Below are 22,395 nucleotides of genomic sequence, written 5' to 3'. Positions count from 1 at the left end.
GTGATGCACCACTTTGTCTAGACAGCTTGTGATTTTATGACATCCTAAGCATCTGCATTAGGTACACTGAAATAAGAAATTAAAAATAAAACTTGAGGCTGAAGATGTAGCTGGTGTACAGCTTCCTTGCCACGTGTGAAGGCTCTAGATTCAAACGTCAGTATCACTTTAAAAAAAAAAAAACCTGAAGACATTACAAGACATCAAAAAGCATTTTGTGAAGAACAATAAAAACATAATGCCATCTTAACTTTTCCCACCAAAAATACTGGAAAGTCATTCTGAAAATAAACAAGAATATAAAATGTTATCAGATGCGCTGTCAAATAGTTGCCAGAGGAGCATCTTTCTTTACTGGAAAAAGGACAGTTATTTTGTTTTCATTAAGAAATAATATTTTGCCAGGCACGGTGACACATGCCTGTAATCCCAACAACTCAGGAGGCCAAGACAGGATGATCGTGAGTTCAAAGCCAACCTCAGCAATGGCAAGGCACTAAGCAACTCAATGAGACCTTGTCTCTAAATAAAATATAAAATAGGGCTGGGGATGTGGCTCTGTGGTTGAGTGCCCCTGAGTTAAATCCCTAGTATCCAAAAAGAGAAAGAAAAGAAAAAAGAAATAACATTTTAGCTAGATGCAGTGGTACATGCCAATAATCCCTGCAATCAGGAAGGTTAAGGCAGGAGGATCACAAGCTCAAAGTCTCAGCAACTAGAGACCCTGATTCAAAATACAAAATAAAAATGCTAAGGATATTCAATTCCCAGTACTGGGGAGTGGGGGTTTAATATTAAAACATTGAGATATTACTGAAATGTTTTTCAAGAAACACTAAAAATATCTTCATCATTTTATACAAAAGACCATGATTCCTAAATAAGCTATTCTCCTTGGTATTCCTCCTCATGTTAAGTTGCTCAGATATTTTGTCATTAGTGATTCCATTCTACTGATTTATTTCTCTAAGGTGTGGATCTTGAATATAAGCAGACATTCAGAATCACCTGGGGAATCATCTTGGAAACATACATTCCCAAGTGCCATCCCTCAAAGATTGATTCAGTAGGTCTGGAGGGAAACCACAATATCTATTTCGAAAAAAAATTCCCCCGTTGATTCTGACTACTAGTTGAGGACGACTGCTGGTAAGGGATGAATTGCAAACTATTTTTCTAACTAAAAGAGCTCTTATTTGATCTGCCATTACTGAAACTTTCACTGCAGTGTATACAAGTGTCAGTAACTCCATGTTTCATTTTTTATTGCAAAGCAAAAGTTTAGGAAATCTGGTAAAACCATCTATTCAAAGAACATGCAACCATTCTTGAAAACACTTTCTATGTATTTATTTTAAAGTATACATTAGAACAAATGGTCTTGAAAATGTATAAAAATAATTTATGCATTAATTCATCTTCAATATTTACATGGACCCTTAAAAGATTTTCATTTTATTATCATCGAAAATGTATTTCAACTGCATCTATAGTACTCTCAAAAGTCAGGAATTTTAAGATTTTCTAATAGAAATGTTTCTAATATTCACATTCAGTAAAATAATGAAACTGGGAATGATACCAATAATATTTTAAAATGTAATTATGTCTCAACTACTCTATGCCATATATCATAAGAATAATCTTCACACTGTAATAATACCAAATGGTGGCATTTTTGTTTAAGAAAAAAGCACAAAAATAGTTTATAGAAGAAAATATCCCATCGTAAAAACTTATAAAGTTGAACACCAAATAAAAATATCTGAGGTTCAATTTCACAATATCAAGTTTCCATACCCATTTTGTAAACATATACTCGTTATCAACTCAAATAAAGCCAGTTATCACTACAAGAAGAAAGAGTAAAAAAAAAATTTCAGTGCAAAAATACATATCAACTTAAGTTGTTATCAACTGACATAAGATAATTTTAATAAAAGTCACAATTTGAATCCCATAATATAAGTTGATCCTACAAAGACATTAAATTAATTTCAAATAAAAAGTTCTACAGCAGTAACCCAAGTTTTCCTTTTGCTACTATTCTCTAGTAAATGCTTTCTTTTGATTAGCTTTTACAATGTCATCAGGAGATGCTGATTTGAAGTCAAATGGTGTTATTGCTACAAGAGGGCTTATTTCTTTGTCCTTTACATCTTGAACTTGTCTACTATAAAGAAAAGTCTTATAGAGGTCAAGGGTGCGCCGCTTGCATCTTTTCAGTGGATAACGAAGACACAGTGTTGAAGCAAAAGCTGAAGGTCTAGCAGCAAGGGCCTTGGTCCAAGAGAGAGAAAAAGGTGGTTTCCTAGTCAGAGAGCCTTTATTGTTTTTCTTATTATCTTTAGCAGAATTAGAATTCTTCCCTAATTTTGAACTAAGAACTTCAGTTCCTGGTGTTGGAGCAATTGATTGATCAACTATAGGCTTTGAAACAAAATCTGGAGCTTTTATCAGGACACTAAGATCAATATTTGAATCTATTCCAGGAGACCTCGTTTCGGATAAACTGAGCTCAAAAGAATTTTTCTTAATCTGAGAATTGTCTACCTCAATTGTTTCTGCAATCAAATCAGAAAGTGACAAATTCTCAAGGTCTCTTGTGGGAGAAGCTTTACGAAATGCCAAAGATGACAGAGATCCTGTTAATTCTGATATTCCAGAAGAAGACTGACAGTGATTTGCTAGCTGTGACAGGGGAAAGGATCCCAAACTTAGATCTGTAAAACTGGCAGATGACTGGTTACAAAGATTAGATAAAGTAAAGCATTGGTTTGGATGGTTTTCTTTGTGTTCCTGAAACAGTTCAGCTAGGGATGGACTTTTACATTGGGAAAACTGCAAACTGTCATTTTTTAAAATGCAATTCTTGGCACTCTGTTCAACTAAAGAAACATTTCCAACTTCAGTCTTTTTACTAGGATTTAGATTATCACCAGTCGTATTTTCCAATGAGCTACTTAAGTGCAAAGGATTATTTAAACTTCCCACGCTGTTTTGTACTGGAATGTTTTGGAAATCAGATAATGAACTGTTTTGAATAAATAAAGAATTATTATCTGTTGTGCTCTCTATCATTAAGGTCTTTAAGTCTGGTATTCCTTTGAAAGCAAAATCATCTTTGGAAACACATTCAGATGCATGAGGTCTTAACAAATCAGCATCTAGATTCTCTGAAAGCAGCCTTTTCAAATCATTTGAGGATGATGATCTGCCTTCTGGCTGACATTGATAAGAATCTCTTGGCATATCATGAATTAGGTCAGCTAATGAAACCTCTTTTGTTAACTTACATGATTCTAGCTTCTTTTCACATTTAGGTCTGTCAAGTTTCTTTTTCCTATGAAGTAAATAGTGACTTGGTACAACCAAAGAATTATGTGATCCATGTTTTGCTACTGAATCAAAGGGTTTGTTACTGTAATCCAAATGATTTTGTGACTGAGAATAAGAACTTTGAACATTATCAGTTGAAACTTCAGAAGAAAATAAGACTCCTTACCTTACAAGAGCCATTAATTTTCAGATGAATAGGTTGACATATGCAGAAGACAGCCACAGCAACCAAAAGGAAATATGAAATGAGGCATTTAATTACTAAATGTTTCTTTTGATTATAACATGAATAAAGCAATAGTTGATCATTATCTAACATTAAGTGAACATGCTAAAAAAATAATAAAGAATATTACCTGCTTTTAATAATCTAAAAAGTAACCTTCATACTTAATTCATGGTATTTACAAATGTAAGTACCAAGTCAATGTTCCAATTGTCATAAATTTAATAAAGTGAGGTTTTACCATAACTAAATAAATAGTTATAATTGTCTCAAAGTCAAAACATTTTTAAATAGTGGTATTTTAATGCATTAAAAACAACACAGCTTAAACTTTTAAAAAATTTAAAAATCAATTTTAAAAAACCTTAAAAATTTAATTAATTAGTTAATTAATTAAAACACACACACACACACACACACACACACACACACACACACACACACACCTAAAAACGTAGCTCCCTGGTACAGCAGTTGCATAGCATGAATAAGGCCCTGAGTTTCATCCCCAGCAACACACACACCATACAAACACATCAAACAGGCAAACAAGTAATTCCCTATAATATCTACTGTGATCTGGGCTACACTATAAATACAGGTAATGTATTACTGATTCATTCCCACACTGGTCAGCTAAAAGTATATATCCACATCCCTTCCCCACAAAAAACACTTCTTATTTCATGGTAACAGATTATATGCCACTATGTTGTAGTAAAATTCTAGCCCACAGATTATCAAATCAGTTAGTAAATCACCTAGCAGATATCATATTGATTAATATAATGGTACCTCAGTTCCCTTCTTATATCCATTAAATTCCAATTTAAACTCAAATCCTACAAATTTAAAATTAAAAATCTTGGCATGAAATGGAATAGTAGTATAGCTCTAGTGGTTATAGTATTTAATATTTAAATAAAATGAAATTATATATGCTATAACATGCTATAAGCATCAAGGGTTTTTTAAACATTAAATGGCTAGGTATTAATTTTTATTTTCTATCTCACTAGATTTGAAGAAAATTAAAAAGTTCTCTTAAACCCAAGAAGAAAAAAAAGGCTTATCTGATTTTATTTCCTAGATGCTGTGTTATGCAAACAAGTAGTGAATTAAGGGGTGGGGGGGAGCCATCATGGTGGCATAAGCCTATAATCTCAGCAACTTAGGAGGCTGAGGCAGGAGGATCAAAAGTTCAAAGTCGGCAATTTAGAGAGGCCCTGGGCAACTTAGCAAGATCCTGCCTCAAAATAAAAAATAAAAAACAGGCTGGATGTGTGGACAGTGGTTACACATCACTGGGTTCAATCCCTGGTACCAAACAAACAAAAAATAGGCTGTAACAGAGAAGGGAACACAGTTGGAAAATTCACGACAGAAAATCAATTGATAATAATCAAGAGTTAACTGTAACATGCAATATTTTAACAACTTGAGCAAATTAAAGACCCTCTAAAACCATTAACTACATAAAACAACAAAAAGGGAACATATAAAGTCATACCTTTTACTGTCTTTCCTGTAGATATTGCTCTCTCGCTCTTTCCCTTCAAATTCTGCATGTTATCTTGTTCCAGAACCACTGACAAAGCCTTCTGCACATCAAACTTGTTCTTCAGAATTGCTTCAATCAGTACTTCATCTGGCACAGCATCTCCAAGTACCTCTCTCATGTGATCAAGGCACGAATAAAGACGAGCTGGGACAGACAACAAAGATTAAAAACTATACTAAACAGCGCCAAAGAACCCCAATCTTAAAAACTGATAAAAAGGACTTGAGAGTATACTAGGATATTCACCTCTCCTTTTTCTTTAGCAAAAATTATTTATAAAGATCATATTTTTCTACAATATACCTTTCTTCCCTTATTACCAGAGGAACAATTTTATTGTCATTATACTAAATGTTCCTGAATAATACTATTTGAAAAACATATAAATTGTATACAATAATATCTATTTTCATCTCATGATGATGATAAAATGTCTCTCCCATAAAACTGACTAATGCTTGAAAAAAATGTAACTGGTACACACTAATATCTATTTTCAGAAAGCAATGATGGTATCTATACTAACCATTTTTCAAATGTGTGGAAATGGAGGGCCAATGTACACTATTCCTAACTGCGCTGATAACTAGATATATTTCTTACATTTTATAAATTACTACTTTTAAGTTTTCTTTTAAGCTAATTCAGTTTTCCCCAGCCAACTCAAGTCATCCTTAAATGACTCTTAAAAAACAAGCAAAATGCATAACAAGGAAGTCTAATAGAATAAGAGAAACATAAATATTTAATTCTAAAATAAAAAATTTAAGAACTGGGAATGTCAATTGGTGGTAGGATGCTTTCCTAGCATGAATGAGGCCCTAGTTTGGTCCCTAGCACCACACACACACAAAAATTCATACCTGGAGTTGTCCAAACTATTCAAGGATTTTATTTCTTATGATTATGTCATTATAAAAAGTAATTATTAACAATATTCATGAAGTAAAATAGGACCTGGTACCTAAGGGCCAGTGAATAAAAATGAATGAATATACTCATTTATATTTTTATTCCACTTGGCAATTTTCACAATTCAGACCCATGCACACCTTCTGTAATACAATAACTCTATGAGTTAGTCATATGGGGCAAATTCTAAATTACAAAAATTATGAAGATTGAAAATCACAGCATTATGAAGTTAGCAATAATCAAAAAGAACTGAGGCTTTTGGATTTTGTTATGGTTTGGATGTGGAATGTACCCACATGTGTTAATGACTTGGTCCCCAATGTAGCTATGTCCAGAGAGGTGGAGCTTTCGGGAAGTGATTTTATCATGAGGGTTCTGACCTCATCAGTGGATTAATCAAATCATCCACTAATATCTGACTGACTACTAAGAGATGGTAGAAAGTATAGGCAGGTGGGGCACAGTGGCAGGAGTAGGGGATGGGGGCATGCTCTTGGGGACAGTATCTTGTCCTTTGCTTCTGGCCTCTGGCTGCCTCCCTACCACCCCGTTTCCTGGCTGTCATGAGCTGGGCACTTTCCACCACCATGCCTTTTTGCCACAACATCTCTACCTTAGAGCAAGCAGACCATGAACTGAAAACTCTGAAACCATGAGCTAAAATTTATATTTCTTCCTTTATATTGCTACTATCAAGTTGTTTGGGTCATAGCCTTGAAAAGTTCACTAAGACAGACTTCCTACTCCACCAAATCATTTCACAGAATTCAATTATGTTTCATTTTATATGCTTACATGCTAAACAAAGAATCTGCTAGCAATACTGTAATTGTTTCAAGAACAAAAAAAAGGTATTTGGTACTTTGCTCCATGTCTCAATTATTGAAAGTAAATTCCTCACGTAACTGGGCAATTCTGACTTGCTTAGTCCAAGATTTATTTTAAAGGGCAAGTGAGCAATGTTGGGAAAATAACACCAATTTGATAAATATATGACTTATTGAAACTGGAACAGAATACATGGCATAGTGAATATCAGAATCTCTTCTCACTTTAGAACTATTTTCTACACAAAAGAGACAGTTAAAAGTTGAGGTTAAAGAATTAGTTGGCTTAGCTGGTGCAACCTCAGACAAGTTCTTTCCTGAGTATCATTTTTCTCCCCTGTAAAAAGAAGGACAATAGCTTTCCTACAATGTTTCTGTGATGATTAAATATGTTAATAACTGAACAACACTTAGAACAGTCCTGGAGAGCATTTAGTAAAAGTGAGCCATAATCATTATTACTATTATCAGGCAATTACTTATATATAAAGTTGGAAGTTTAACTTTCCTTCTAAAACATGATTTTGAATTACACTACTCCTTAATCTTTGTTCACAGAGGCATACCTAGCAGACGAAAGGATGAAACTTATACTTTATTCCTGTCTTCTTCTGTCTTCTCATCCCACAATGGGAACTGTAACACCTTTTTTCAAAAATACTATAGAAACCAAGGGTGGTGGCACACATCCATAATGCCAGCTACTAGGAAGGATGAGACAGAGGGATCAAAAGCTCAAAGCCTGCCTTGGCAAACTAGAAAGACTCTATTTCAAAATTTTAAAAGGCGGGTGGAGAGGGCTGGGACTGTAGCTCATTGGTAAAACACCCCTAGGTTCAATCCCCAGTAATGCAAAAACAAATAAATAAAAACACTACTGAAGTGTTCACATAATAGCTTCTCTACCAACTTTTATTCACATAGGAACATACCTCAACATCATAAAGGCTATCTATGCTAAACTCCAGGCCAACATCATTCTAAATGGAGAAAAATTGAAGGTATCCCTCTAAAAACTGAACAAGACAGGGATGCCCTCTTTCACCACTTCTATTTAACATAGTTCTTTAAACACTGGCCAGAGTAATTAGACACACGAAAAGAAATTAAAGGGATACATATAGGAAAAGAAGAACTCAAACTGGCACTATTTGCTGATGATATGATTCTATACCTAAAAGACCCTAGAAAAAGTTCCACCAGAAAAATTCTAGAACTAGTAAATGAATTCAGCAAAATAGCAGGATATAAAATCAACACCCATAAATCAAAGGCATTTCTGTATTTCAGTGACAAATCCACAGAAAGGGAAACAAAGAAAACCACCCCATTTTCAATAGCCTCAAAAAAAAAAAAAATACTTGGGGGGGGGGGCTGGGTTGTGGCTCAGTGGTAGAGCGCTCACCTGGCACATGCAAGGCCCTGGGTTCAATCCTCAGCACCACATAAATAAAATAAAGATATTGTGTCCAACTACAACTAAAAAATAAATATTTAAAAAAATAAAATACTTGAGAATCAACTTAATGAAAGAGGTGAAAGATCTATATAATGATAATGATAATTACAGAACCCTAAAGAAAAAAATCAAAGAAGACCTTAGAAGATGGAAAGATCTACCTTGCTCTTGGATAGGCAGAATTAATATTATCAAAATGACCATACTTCCAAAAGCACTATATAGATTTAATGCAATCCCAAAATGATATTCCTCATAGAAACAGGAAAAAGCAATCATGAAATTCATCTGGAAAAATAAGAAACCCAAAATAGCTAAAACAATCTTAGCAGGCAGAGCGAAGCAGGTGGCATCACTATACCAGACCTCAAACTATACTACAGAATAATAGTAACAAAGACAGCATAGTATTGGCACCAAAACAGACTGGTAGACCAATGGTACAGAATAGAGGACACAGAGACTAACCCTCAAATGTATTTCCAGAGTTGATAAAGAAATTGTTTTTTTTATTTCTTCTGTCTCATTTGTCTTTCTGCTTTCTATTTTTATATGTATTTATGTATTCTTTCCATTTTTCTTGATTTGTTTAGCAGCTGGCATAATTTTGTTGACTTATTTAAAGATCAGCTCACAGATTTCTCATTCATTATAAATATTTACAGGAAAAAGTCATACTGCAGAAAAAGAGCAAATCAGCTTATCCCTGCTTACTGTTAACAGATACATAGTGATATATCTGGCCATTTCAGTTCTACTATCAATCTGTGCTTAAATAATGTTTGAAGCAACATCATGTTTCAAATTTACAAGATAAAATATAAGTACTTTTGTTAAAATGTTTAAAGGAGTTGAAAGTAAGAAAGCTCAACCAATGTTACTTCCATTGAACTTACAAGTTCCAACCTGAAGTGTAATTTAAACAGATGTGAACCATCAGGACACTTGCATAGCTGTTATTTGGGCCTTTAGCTTGTTTTTTTAAAGCCTTTTGGTACTTAAAAATCTTTGCAAATAAGAGAGTTTCTATCCTCTAATCATAAACTCCCCATAAAGCTTATGAAACAATACATATTCTTAAAAATGTTCTTATAACAAATCACTGGAGCTTTTTCTCTTTTTTTTTTTTTTTGTTTTTTGCAATATCTTTATTTTTTTGTTGTTGTTTATTCATTTTTATGTGGTGCTGAGGATTGAACCCAGTGCCTCATACGTGCGCGGCAAGCGCTCTGCCACTGAGCCACAAACCCAGCCCCCGGAGCTTTTTCCTAAGGAAAAGAAAGATGAAAGAATGAGAAAATTAGATAAAAAATTCCCGCTACTGAACAGTAGCCATACAATTAAACTTTCAATCACATAGTTAAATATTCTACTCAAAATATGCTTAATGTAAATTTTCCTTGAAGATGAGATATTCTTGTATCATTACTGTCCTGTCACTATTATGAATAATCACAATAAAATTAAAATTCAATATATTTCATTATTAATTATTTTTAGGCAATAAATATAGACAACACTATTTTTTTTACTATACCTTGATCAATTTCACTTAGCTGATGGTTCAAAAGAGAATTGGAAGAATCTTTCAGGTCTTCATAATCATACTCTTCTACAGGCTCAACAACTGAAGGCTTGTCACGTCGTGAGTAAATAAATTGAGCAGCTAGAATGTAAAGTAATTGAAGAATGCTGTGGTATTGACATTTTTCATTAACTCTTTATTTTAACAAAAGTTCTAAAAAATACTTATTTGCTCAGTTATAAAATACTAAAGACTTATTGTATAATTAAGAAAATTAGCAATAGTTTTCAATTCCCAAAAAATTAGGACATGACCAAAAATATGTCCTAATTTTTTGAACAATGTATACTTTCAATCACTCACTCACACTGTAAATATTCATTCAATCATTCACTTACACTGTAAAAAACCTTCAACTTTCAGACATCAGGCTGTGCTCTTCTACAATACAAGCAGTGTCATCACTAGTGAGTGATATTATGAGGTATTACATATTGCATTAAAAGGAGGAAAGACACTCTATCACAGTGCCAATATATCCTTGAATGCTATTACTGAACTAATAGCAAAAGGAAAAATCATCACACACACCCCCAAAATACTAACACTTCTACTACCTTAACTAGATGGTCCATTGAAATCAGTCTCAAAGATTGTTCAATTACAAGAGAATAAAATTAACCAATGTTATGAAGGGCAAAAATATAAATACAATATCCAAAAGGCAAGGTATTATTAGAGTTTTGCATTACTAAGCTTTCTTTAATAACATGTAACATATTAAGTCCCTCACATAAAATGCCTACATTTGACTTTTGTACATGTTTTCAGAAAGGCATTACTTATAAAAGGGAAATCATATGTAAAATTTACAAATAATACACAGAACATAAACCTATGGCCCAAGATGAATATTATGATAACACCTGTAATCCCAGTAACTCAGGAGGCTGAGGCAGGAGGATCACAAGTTAGAGGCCAGCTTCATCAACTTAGAAAGACACAGTCTCAAAATAAAAAATAAAAATGGCTGGCAATGTAGATCAGCAGTAAAGCACCACTGGGTCAATTCCCAGTACAAAAAAAAAAAAAAAAAAAACAACCTATGGCTTATGTGTAACACCTATACTGAGAAGGCCATTGCACAGATGCTCTCAATTCAGAGTATAAACTGATGGCTTTATTATAACAGGAAAGGCAAAAAAGGAAAATGTAACAACATATTTTAAAAGCTAAAAGAATAATATAGATAGGAAAGTATTGCAGAGGATTAGTAAGTGAAGAATGAAGCAGTTGGGTTTTTTGTTTTGCTTTGGTTTTTGTTTGTTTTCTGGTTTTGGTACAGGGGTTTGAACTCAGGGGCACTCAACCACTAACCACACCCCCAGCCCTATTTTGTATTTTATTTATTTAGAGACAGGGTCTCAGTGAGTTGCTTAGCATCTCACCATTGCTGAGGCTGGCTTTGAAATCATGATCCTCCTATCTCAGCCTCCAGAGCCCTTGGGATTACAAGTGTGTGCCACTGTGCCCAGCTCTAAAGCAGTTTTAATAAAGGAGGTAAGAAAACAGGAAAAGCTGAAGAGGTAGAAGAAATCTTGGAGAAGGAGAACTGAGTAAGAGACATACAGAGAAGTTGAGAGAATTCAACCTATTCTATAATGCATGTTTCCTTATCACAAATTAGCTCATACTAATAGGTACACAGAGGAATGATGAGGATGTAACATTAAAGATGCTTTAATTTTTTAAACTTTTCCCCTAACACTTCAATGTTCTGCAACACAATGTAATAGCATAAGGTTGAAACCCAATAAAACCAAACAAAAACAAATATAATACTGCAACTCTAGTTGTATTATAGTGCCACATAGCCTCACATTCTTCTCTTGGCTCAGTTTGGCCAAGTACCCTGTTTGACAGTGCTTACTGCTTGCGTCTCCAAGATCTGTATTTTGCTTCTGCAACATTATTCATTAGTTTCAACCCTTTCTTCATTTTCTATCAAGCTTTTACAATTTGTCTTAAGTATACCAGGTTTACATTTACTGGAGTATTTCTTCACTGAGAAGTCAATGCATCTTTTCAAATGTGCAAGCATTTTTTATTAAGATAACTAGATTTTGTTCATACATTGTAGGTTGAGCGGCCTGTCCTGATCCTCCTACTTCCCATGAGCTATTTTTAGTATTTAATTTTGAAAACCACAAAGAATTTCAGGAATACACATATTATATTGTGTATGTGTATGTTTCTCCCTTCTTTTAAGTAATGAGATGCCTTAAAATCTAAGACATCTTAGATTTAACATAGTGTAATATACTAAAAAATGGAAAAAGGGCCATTCTGAGTCTGTGATTTACAAACTGCTATTCTGCCCTTTAAATTGTATTAAGTTTAGCCTAAATTTAACAAATGTACTTCCTTCATGTTCCCTCTTACCTCTAGCTATAAGGAAGAAATCTAAGACCCAAACATTGAGGCAAAAAATCATGATGTTTCCCTCAACAAGTTTTACTTAGAAAATACTGACAGGGAAGAGACAGTTCTCGATGTTCAGGCTTCTACTCTACCTCACAGGAGCTATTCTTGACAGAGGAGGGTCCCTAATACCACTGCACCTTCCCTCACACATGAATCCAACTCACAAACTTGTGCTATTGCCACTATTTTGGAAGTAGAAATGGTTAGATTTGCTAGGGAGGAAAACAAGTCGAGAAAACTTTTGTAGGAAAAATAGATACTGGGGGAGAGAAGGGAAGCATTCCAAATGCTTGAAATGACAGCCCAAAGGCAACAAATAAAATAAAAGTTAAATCAGAGAAAAGCATGGTAATAGATATAAAATGTTGTTCTTCTCTAAACTCTAAATTTTAAAGCACTACAATGGAAGTGCTGTCTGAAAAAAACAGATACACAAAATGATTTTTCAAATGTAAGGCATTTTAACAAACATAAAAGTTTAGAGAATTCAAAACCTAACTCCTGAAACTACCTAAAATTGTTCCCCAAACACCTTAAGGTCAAAATCATGTGAGCATGCAGAGGTACAGCTCTCTCATCCCCTGGTGCTTCTGATGCAGTGGTGCTGGAATGGAGCAAGAAATTTATGTTTTTAACAATTACTCGCACTGATTCAGACCACTGGGAAGGTTAGGAAACTCTGATCTGTAAATCTCCCCTCTCATCTACCCTACCTATACTCCATTCTGTAAATTGTCATCAGTTACCTGCCTAAAATACCATCCCCCTGACTTAAAAAGCTCCAATAAAGTTGACACCACAAACCCAAAATTAAAACATCTTTCACAATCTGGTTCCTACTTCTCCCTGCCTAGTTCTTTTTAATGCTGCAAATTCTGTGAATCCTGTGAGTCTCTGGAAACAAACCTCACTAAGAGGCCACTACTTAAGCAATGTTGTTTGCTCTACCTAACATGCCATTCTCTAAATTTGCCAGCCCAGTTCCCATCTGCCAGAAGCCTTCCCAGGAGATTCCAGTCAGGTTCATGTTCACCCACCCACCAAATTGTTGCAGTCAGCTGTGAACAGGCCTTTATAAGCTGCCTTATATCAAATTAATAGGAAATTTTATTAGAAGAGAGATTTTTTTACACCTAAATTGATATCCAATAAAGATTTTAAACAGGATAGAGCAAATATAGATTACTTCTAATCATACTAGTTGATACAAAAACAGACACTCGTAGTTTTACAGAGCTGTAAAACTATCTGAGTATCTACCCTGCTCCTCAACTTATATTCATTCAATACTCAGTATCAAAACCAATCTTTCTAAAGGAAACAAAAAAAAAAAAAGCTGTTACATTTAGAAATCACCTTTCCATAAGGAAAACTGCACTTTGTTGAATTCAAAACAATATATACAGGTTGATACATTTTAGAGAGAAATTCCTATTAACTGGCAAAGTAACTCAATTAACAGACTTCAATAGACTATTAGTAAGATCACTTCAATGAGACAATTGTGTGTTTTTATTTCAATTATTTTAATTTAGAAGTAGAACACATATGGAGGGGAGACTCAATATGTGGGTTAATTTTTACTTGATGAGCTTCTCAAACCTTCACTTGTCCATCAATCCCCAAACACTATTCCAAAAAGTATTCAGTCACCAACTAGGATATTATTAATAGAGATACGGATCAAATTCAAAGCCCATGACTCCCACTACAGTAAATCCTACTGATGTTGCCATAGCAAGCTGCTTCTTTAAGAACAAGGTATTCTTAAACTATTCATTTTATATTGGCAGTTACTTGAAAACCTACCACTGAAGAGGAGGTTAAATTTTTTAATCTGATATTACTGCTACTCTGTAAATTTTTTAATAAAACATCCAAATTCACATGCTTTTGCTCAATATACAAGTTTGTGAAAGAAATTCGAATTAACTATCTCCTGCTTTGATAATGATATTGGACTTGTTGATGTGTAAAAAATGTGACTCTCATAGCCAGACTATCTAGAATACAAACATATGCAAGATCAACGTATGCTCATCAAGAGCTTTGAGAGACACATGGATAAACTATGATTCTGTCCTCAAGAAAGCTAGGCCACAAATGCAAATCTCAAAAAAACAACTTTGGAAGGCCTGACCTTTGCACTATTAGTTCATTACTCAATAGTAAATGTTACTTATCCAGAAAAGCCTACCTAAATGAGAGTTAGCCTGCAATAGTAAGGTGTCTTTCAGGAATCACTCTATGAATGGTTCAACCCTTATACAAGCCATATTTACCAAGTTTCAAGTACTGAAGATCTCAACTCTTGTAAATCTTGTAAATCTCTTGTCCAAATCCACTCTTATCCTAAACATATTGTTCCCCATGCAAGCCAAAAACACAATCTAGTGGGGTTTTTATACCATTGCTGTGTCTCACCTCACCCTAGGATTCTGACTCTTGGTTCCCTCCACCATCACCTCTGAACTACATTTCTAACAAACTCTCCAGTCATGATGATGGTACAGGGACCACACTTTGAGAACACTGTCCTAATATCCTTTATATACTTTAGTATAATAGTCTTCTAACTAATCTGCCTATATTAGCTCATGTACCTCTTTCAATCCACTGTCTACACTGCAGAAGAGATCGTTTTAAAAGTCAATTCTAATACTATATCCACATCATCTTCTCAGTTACACAAATGTACCTTGCTTTCTACTGCACTTAGAATGTGAGTAATGAGGACAGAGATACCAGGCATCACTTTGTTACCTCCAAAGTTTAAAGTGCCTAGTCAACTTTGACACTGAATTGTATGAGCCCCAAAGGGCAAGTGCCTAGGGGGATCCTTGGAAAAAGGGAAATTTCTTTTATGCCTATATCCCTATAAAATGTCTTCTTTTGAATCCCTCAATAAGGAGCTCTAAAGGAATCTTGGTTGTTAACTTATCTCTCAGCTTCCAACCCACATTTACTCAGCTTTGCGATGCTGATGTTCAAGTATTACAAAGTACATTTATTCTTTGATAACTGGCTCCTTTTTAGCATCCAGTAAGATGCTAAAGGAAGACTACAAGGCTGAAGGAAGAAAGCACACACTCCTTCCCTTTTGCTTTTTGTTCTGGTCAGCATCGCCCTGGCAATACTTTATCTTGCAAAAGCAGTTTATTCCAGTAAACAGTAACTAACTTAAGTTTTTCAGTTTTTTCAAAATTCCCAGAATCAACATCAACTTGCCCCTTCACTCCCTAAACACCACAGCAGAGAGTAAATTGAAATTATTTCTTCAAAAGGCTGAAACCCAGCTTCAAAAAGTCACTTCAGAGGCACCAGCATCAGCCAGGCTCCCTAGTACCTCAGGTGAACCTCAGAGGCAAAGCAGAACTCCTCCTTGTTGTCTGAGTCCTATCTCCAAGGAGATCCCACAAGCTTCAAAAGATCAGTTTCAACCTCATCTGTTTGTTCTATACAGAACTACTGATGGTAAATTCTTCCTATAGTTACTACATTCTTGATATCTGGGTTGTCCTTTCTGCAACATTTGTTTTGTAATTCCTGGATAACAACTTCTTTTTGTATTAAATTCTCTCTGATAAAATAACTGGTAAAATTTTCTTCTATTATCAGAATCCTGAATGACAAAAGTGAAACATTAAAGGGAGAGAGAAAAGATCATGATTAGGTTACATAAGTAAAGTACTTGATCTTAAGAGCAGCCCTACAAATAAAACCAGATGCATTTCAGAATAACAAGTAACAGGAAAGAGATGACAGGAAGAATAGAAATATTAAAGACAAGTTCTAGAGCATACCTATGCCTCAAAAGGGGTATATTTGGTCTTCAAAGTCTAAAAATAAGACTAAAGCAGGTATAGTCTATAGGGCATCTCAGTACACGATAGAATAATTATGATGAGGAGAATGTCTTAGACCATTCAAGCTGCTATAACAAAATATCATATAAACTGGACAACCTATAAACAGAAATTTATTTTTGAAAGTCCTAGAGCTGGGAAACCCAAGATCAAGGCATTCCGGCTCACAAATAGCACTTACTTGCTGTGTTCTCACAAGGTAGAAAGGCAAAGGAATCTATTTAGGACCTTTTGTAGAAAGGCTCTAATCCCATTCATGAGCACTCTGCCCTCATGACCTAATCGCCTCCCAAAGGACCTATCATCTCCTAATATCATCACCTTGAGAATAAGATTTACATATGAATTTGGAGAAGACAATCATTCAGGCCATAGCAAAGGGCTCTAAAGGTAATGTTATTATAATAAACATTTAAACTAAATGGAAAGTGAGTTTAATGAATTATACTTCTGTAACACCTAGCAATAGTTAAATCATACCCCCTTTTAATGCTACATTAAAATTTAACAGGAATTTTCAACCATTGTCTATAATAGCTAAGATGTGAAGAAAAATGTATAAAAGAAAGGTTAAAGAAAACTCAGTCTTTACTAGAAAGGAGTATTTTGTTTATATGGTAGCAAAGAAATCTTTGAACAGATGAATAAAAGATGCAGCTCTGATGTGGAATCATATAGGAATCTGAACTCTAAATCTCTCTGTGGCTCTATCAACTGTCTGAAATAGCCAGGCAGAGTGGTGTACACCTGCAATCTCAGTGACTCAGGAGGCTGAGGCAGGAGGATCTCAAGTTAAAGGCCAGTCTCAGCAACTCAGTAAGACCTTGTCTCAAGAAAATAAATAATTAAAAAGGGCTGGGGTAGAAATCCCCTGCAGTCATTCCTGGTTCCACTAAAAAAATGTCTGAACTATGGGTAGTTGGTGTATTTACCATACTGCTTAACAGTAGATAATCTAAGGTACTAAATATCATACTGTACCCCATAAATATGCACAATTATTGTGTCAATTTAAAAAAAAAACACTAAAGTACTACAAAAAAAAAGTGGATGCACAACATCTCTCTCTAATATTCAAAATATCCTTAAAGATATAAAATTAACTGCTGTCTGCCTCCAGAGGCTTTAGAACTTCATTACTAACTAAATTACCATTTAGTGTATTTAGATTAATTGCATGTTGTAAAGAATATTTGAAAACCCATAGTCTTCAGAATTTTCTTCAAACTGTTAAAACTAAATGATGGTGTCAAAACTTTAAATGCTATTCATGGGTAAAAAAAATCAATATACATTTATCTTTTTAAATATTACATGTTATAGTAATATAGAACACTCTGGCCCTAGAATAACAATAGTATTTACTTGACATTTTTAACATTCAAATTAAGGAAATTGAATTGTTTTTAAAAATTCACCTGTTGATGGCGAAATACAATAATCATCCTCTACAGACTGACCATAGAGATCATCATCTTCAAAATCTAAAATCAAAAAAGAAATAAATTAATTTACAAGTTCTTTTTATGTCCTCCCTTATTAATACTGTATCTAAATTCTCTCCAAAATAAATTGTCAAAACTTGGAAATGTCAACTCTTTCAAAAAATTCTACGTATTTCACTTACAAAGTAGGTATTTACTGACATTCTATATATAAAAACATACATGGTTCTTGTGCTTTTAGGTTGATTTTTAATGTTTTCCCAAATTTTCACTCCATGTTATCAAAAAATAACAATAATCCTATAGCAATAAATTTGTCTTTCCAGTGTTGACAAAATCTTAAACTAAGCCATCCATCCATGTTTTTCACCAAGTACTCTCTATAGACAAATCCTTCTTTTCAATAGAATTGACTAGCATGTCTAGGTCCAAGAACAGTAGTTCTTCACTATACAATTAAGTAATCTTTACAAAATCAGCTTACCCCTAAATAGCTTTGTGCTCACTTTCTTTACAGCTAACTAGCCTCTTTTCCTACTGACTGGAACATGCTCTTTGCCCAGATCTCCCTAAAGTTGTTTCTTCTCCTTGGTAAGGTTTCAGCTTAAATGTCATCACTTTCCAGAAGTCTTCCCTGACCTGGGTAATGCAACAAGCCTCCCTTCCACCTTTGCCCTCTAGCACACAACTTCAATTTATTGTCTTCAAAGCACCACTCCTGTTTTAATCTATGGGCATATCATCTTCATCAGGGCAAGAACTGGTTTAGCCAAGTCCCTGGCACACATATGACAGTAAATAATTATTTGTTTTAATATAAATTAATGAGTCAAACTATTAAGAACTAAAACCCACAAGGAATATATAAATGTATTCATTCATTTATTTAATAGATGCTAACACTGGAACAGGGACTACTTAGGAGGCACTTGCAGTACAAAAATGAGCACATTTCAACCCTTTCCAAACCAAAATTCTGACAGGGAATACATATTTTAAAAAAAAATGGACAACTACAAAACTACACAAGTGCTCAACATGAGATTTACAGCACAATGATATAAACACACATATGAACAAAACTAGAATTAGGAGTAGGGGTACTAGGGAAGGATCTCCAGGAATATAACATCCAAAACAACAAAGGATGAAGTTAGCCAATTTTTTAAGGTATTCATGCATTAAAAACATCATGCTTAAAGGCTAATACCAAATGTAATTGGCAGAGAAAAATTAGACAAATGTTATTTGGATCAAATATAAAATTAAAGTAGGGCTTTTAAACTAGTATCTGAGGCAATCATGTAAAGTACTATTCAAAGTATTTTAGAGCACAAATGCTAATGAGGTTAAATTACTTATGTGAATTTTTTTTAATTATTATTGAGAATGCAAGGGAACGCTTAATTAGGAAGAACAGAAACAAACTGGACCCTGAAGATGTATGAACTTTCATAAGCAGAACAGGGGTATGAACCCCCCATGCTACAGGAACTGCTTGGTTATGATGTCAGCAATTGTTCCAAAGAAAACATGGCAACCTGACCTCAGGTGGCCAAGATGAGAAGATATTTAGCACTCACTCCCTGCAGCCAAGAACCTCTCCACCAGCAAACTTTCCTTCACACAGAAATCCTGCTTCACCTCAACCCCCAACCCTTTCTGAATTAGACACTCTTTTTTGCAGCCTCCATAGCACTATCCTTACTTTTTGTAGTCTCTCTCATTATTTTCTGTTACTTTTTATTATCTCCTTCTTAGACTACCCTCAATATCTTAATGTCATTCCCCAGCTTTAGTGCTTTAAGCACTCAGTTTTGGTTGTTTAAGGAAATGATGGCTACTAAAGAAATGAATGAGTAATAATAAAACCTATTCATGTCATTTATTTTATAATTGTACAAATATCTCCCAATCAGGCACAGTGACACAGGTTTGTAGTTCTTGATATGCAGGATGCTGAGGTGGGAAGATCACTTGAAGGAGTTCAAGGCCAGCCTGAGCAACATAGCAGAATAATGTCTCACCAAAAAAATAAAAGCTCCCAGTCTAGTCATTTCCCAGGAGTCCGTGGTCCACATGTCAATGTTGACAACCACCAGAACACTTACTTTAAAAGGACCTCCATTCTAACATATACCAGGAAGAATGTAGTGGGTCACAGTCTCCAAATGTAGCACAGAGTGTTAGTTGCCTAAAACTACCAGATCACACTGATATTTTAAAACAAAAACTACTGGAGGTGCCAATAAAAACCACCAATATATTAAACACTACATGCTTTGCACTTTACAAAGCAATAGGTCTTTATTCCTCTTCTGCATTAGTCCATATGTGTTTATATTTTTCAGTTTGAATGATGCTTGGTAATACCTATAATTAGGCACTGCATAACATCCTCCTCTGAAAACTACTTTTAAACTACTAGACAGTGTTCATACACACATTTGTTCTTTTCAGTTTTTTAAAGTCAATAAGTTCATTTCCATGCCCTTAATCCTAACACTACTTTTTACTTCCATATCAAAATATATGTATATCAAATACTGATAGTGAAGAGCTGAGTACATGCCTCGAGATTATCTGATGAACTTGTTCTGTGAGTCTTTTAAGTATCTTTTCTACTGGCTCATACATTTTTTTATTTGAAATTCGTTGAAAAATAAATCCATCTATTACTTCAAGCTAAGCTGTAGAGTAAAAACATATGGACAGACACAGAAAGATTTACCATGTAAATCTAACATAATTACAGATCGGTTAAACATGGCTCTAAGTCCATCAGTGTTTTACCAATAAGCAACTTTTTATGAACATTTCTAAAGGGGAAAACAGGGTTAGATGGAGACAAGCAAGTGCCCAACCAGGGAAAAAACAACGGGATTGGTTATAATATTATGTGCCTAATATCATCGGATCCTAACCTCGCCAAATATCCTTCCTATATGAAGCTGTGCGGCACTTCCCCCTCCCCTAAATAAATCATAGAAATCAGAAATTGCGAGTTAACACCATTCGCTGGCTCTCAAACGTCCTGTTATTTCCCCAACTGGGCCTCCCAGAATTTCAGCCGGGCGCCACTATTTAAGAACTCGGATTGAAGTGAATGTCAACGGGCTGGAATCCCAGCTGGAATAGTAAAAATGTCCCGGCGTGACCCTGTCACCTACCTTCATCGTAGTTGTAGCCTCGGACATTCCGATGCCGGGCCATGGCAGCAAGACAGGGCGTTTGCCACAGCACCTTCGAAAACACCCGGCTCAGATACTCTTTAGGCGCCAACTGCGGCCTGGAGACCACTTACGCGCCATCTTGGCTTCCGGCAGGCCTCTGCGCCAAGCGCCTGCGCACGCGCGACGTCTTTCGCGCACTGCGCGACGGCAACCTCTCAGGGTCACACTCCGCCTGAGACGCATGCGCACTCATGCGCATGGAAGGAATGTTTTTGGAGCGGCCCCGCCCACGGGCAAATTGACTGACGTGGATTTACAAAGCTGGGAAATTCCGCCGCCTACAATTTGCTAGCCCGGATTACGTGTTACCAGCAGAGATCTTTGACTTACGCCTGCATTCTGGGTTTCCAAATTTCATTTCTGATAATATCCTGAAAAAGCTGCTGTGTACTCAATAAGAGTAGGGCTTGGTTTATCCAACTTACATCTTTGAGACATGGTTAAGCTCACAAATTTGTATAAAATGCAAAATAAGAAATAGGCCAGGTTTTTTTTTTCTTTTTTGGGAGGTGGAGGGGGACATCAGTTTTAAATAAAAATATATGGTTGAATTTAGATTTGGCTACAATAGGCCAATCTGATTTTGAATAATTCAAGACTTCATATAGGAACTCCATTCTCCTTTAACACGTCTAGTAAACAACTATCTGCTCTTAGCTCTGTAAAGGATCTTCGTCAATGTCATGAAGTATCCAGCGAACATTCATTGAATACATAATCATGTGTAACATGCTAAGCATATTAAATATACCTTTTTAGACATAGCACTGGCCTTAGGTGGTGATGATGAATGTTGGGGATACTAAATCTATAACCTGCTATTAAATGTCCTCATTCCTTAGAACATAAAGTTAATAATGCTATATAAAAGCCAACCTCATTATCATGCTCACTTCCTTTGAGCTTGTGTTTTAGAAATGGTGATACTATGCATCAAAGGCAAATGTCAAATTCTAGAAACAAATTAAGAGCTTGCTCAGCTTCTGATAATCCACAATAGAAAGAAATAATGAGAGTAATACAAATTTAACTCATATTTGTAAGTGGCTTAGAAGATAATTTATACCTGCATTTGAATATGTCTGACTAAGAAATGTTTTAACTATCACTGCTATTTAGTACAGCTCAGAGATAAAATTTTTTCTGAAAAAAACATATAGTTGCTAATTTTGTATGATTTTAAGTTTTTTTATTGTTTACATCTTTAAATAATTTTTTATTTTGCAGCCTGTTTCTTTGACAAATGGGGATAGTAATACTATCTAATTTCTAGAGTTGTGAATAATAATTTATCCATGGAAGAGGTCATAGTACAGAACATTGAAGACGCTTAAAAATACTGTTATTAAAATATAAATGGCAGCCTCCCTTCCACTGTAATCATCAGTAACTAATTTAGATACAACTTACTGAACTAACTCACTGAAGAAAATGAATTATGAGTTGACCACATAAAGTGGTACAGGAGCAGTGAATAAGAAAAGAACACTTCTGCCTGGGAGGTGGTATGAAAAT

At 34.9% G+C, this 22,395-nt stretch overlaps 1 protein-coding gene across 2 annotated transcripts in view; it reads right to left on the bottom strand.

The window, feature by feature from the left end:
* Hbs1l (HBS1 like translational GTPase) overlaps positions 1-21,016 on the bottom strand; it is an 88,064-nt gene extending 67,048 nt beyond the window's left edge. The window contains exons 1-5 of one of the 2 annotated variants that reach the window (XM_026391858.2): positions 20,818-21,016; positions 17,621-17,686; positions 9,865-9,993; positions 5,076-5,270; positions 1,975-3,500 (exon numbers count right to left, since the gene is read on the bottom strand). In XM_026391858.2, coding sequence (XP_026247643.2) covers positions 2,044-3,500; positions 5,076-5,270; positions 9,865-9,993; positions 17,621-17,686; positions 20,818-20,860 — 1,890 coding nt within the window. In that variant the 5' untranslated portion in view covers positions 20,861-21,016 and the 3' untranslated portion in view covers positions 1,975-2,043. Of the gene's footprint in view, positions 1-1,974; positions 3,501-5,075; positions 5,271-9,864; positions 9,994-17,620; positions 17,687-20,817 lie in introns of those variants that run through there. The other variant, XM_026391857.2, reaches the window with a different exon arrangement.
* Between the last annotated feature and the right edge of the window lie 1,379 nt (positions 21,017-22,395).

This window comes from Urocitellus parryii, chromosome 8 (assembly GCF_045843805.1).
Source record: "Urocitellus parryii isolate mUroPar1 chromosome 8, mUroPar1.hap1, whole genome shotgun sequence".
Lineage (NCBI taxonomy): Eukaryota > Metazoa > Chordata > Mammalia > Rodentia > Sciuridae > Urocitellus > Urocitellus parryii.
The sequence above is the reverse complement of the archived record's forward strand: the minus strand, read 5'-3'. Positions and strand labels throughout refer to the sequence as shown.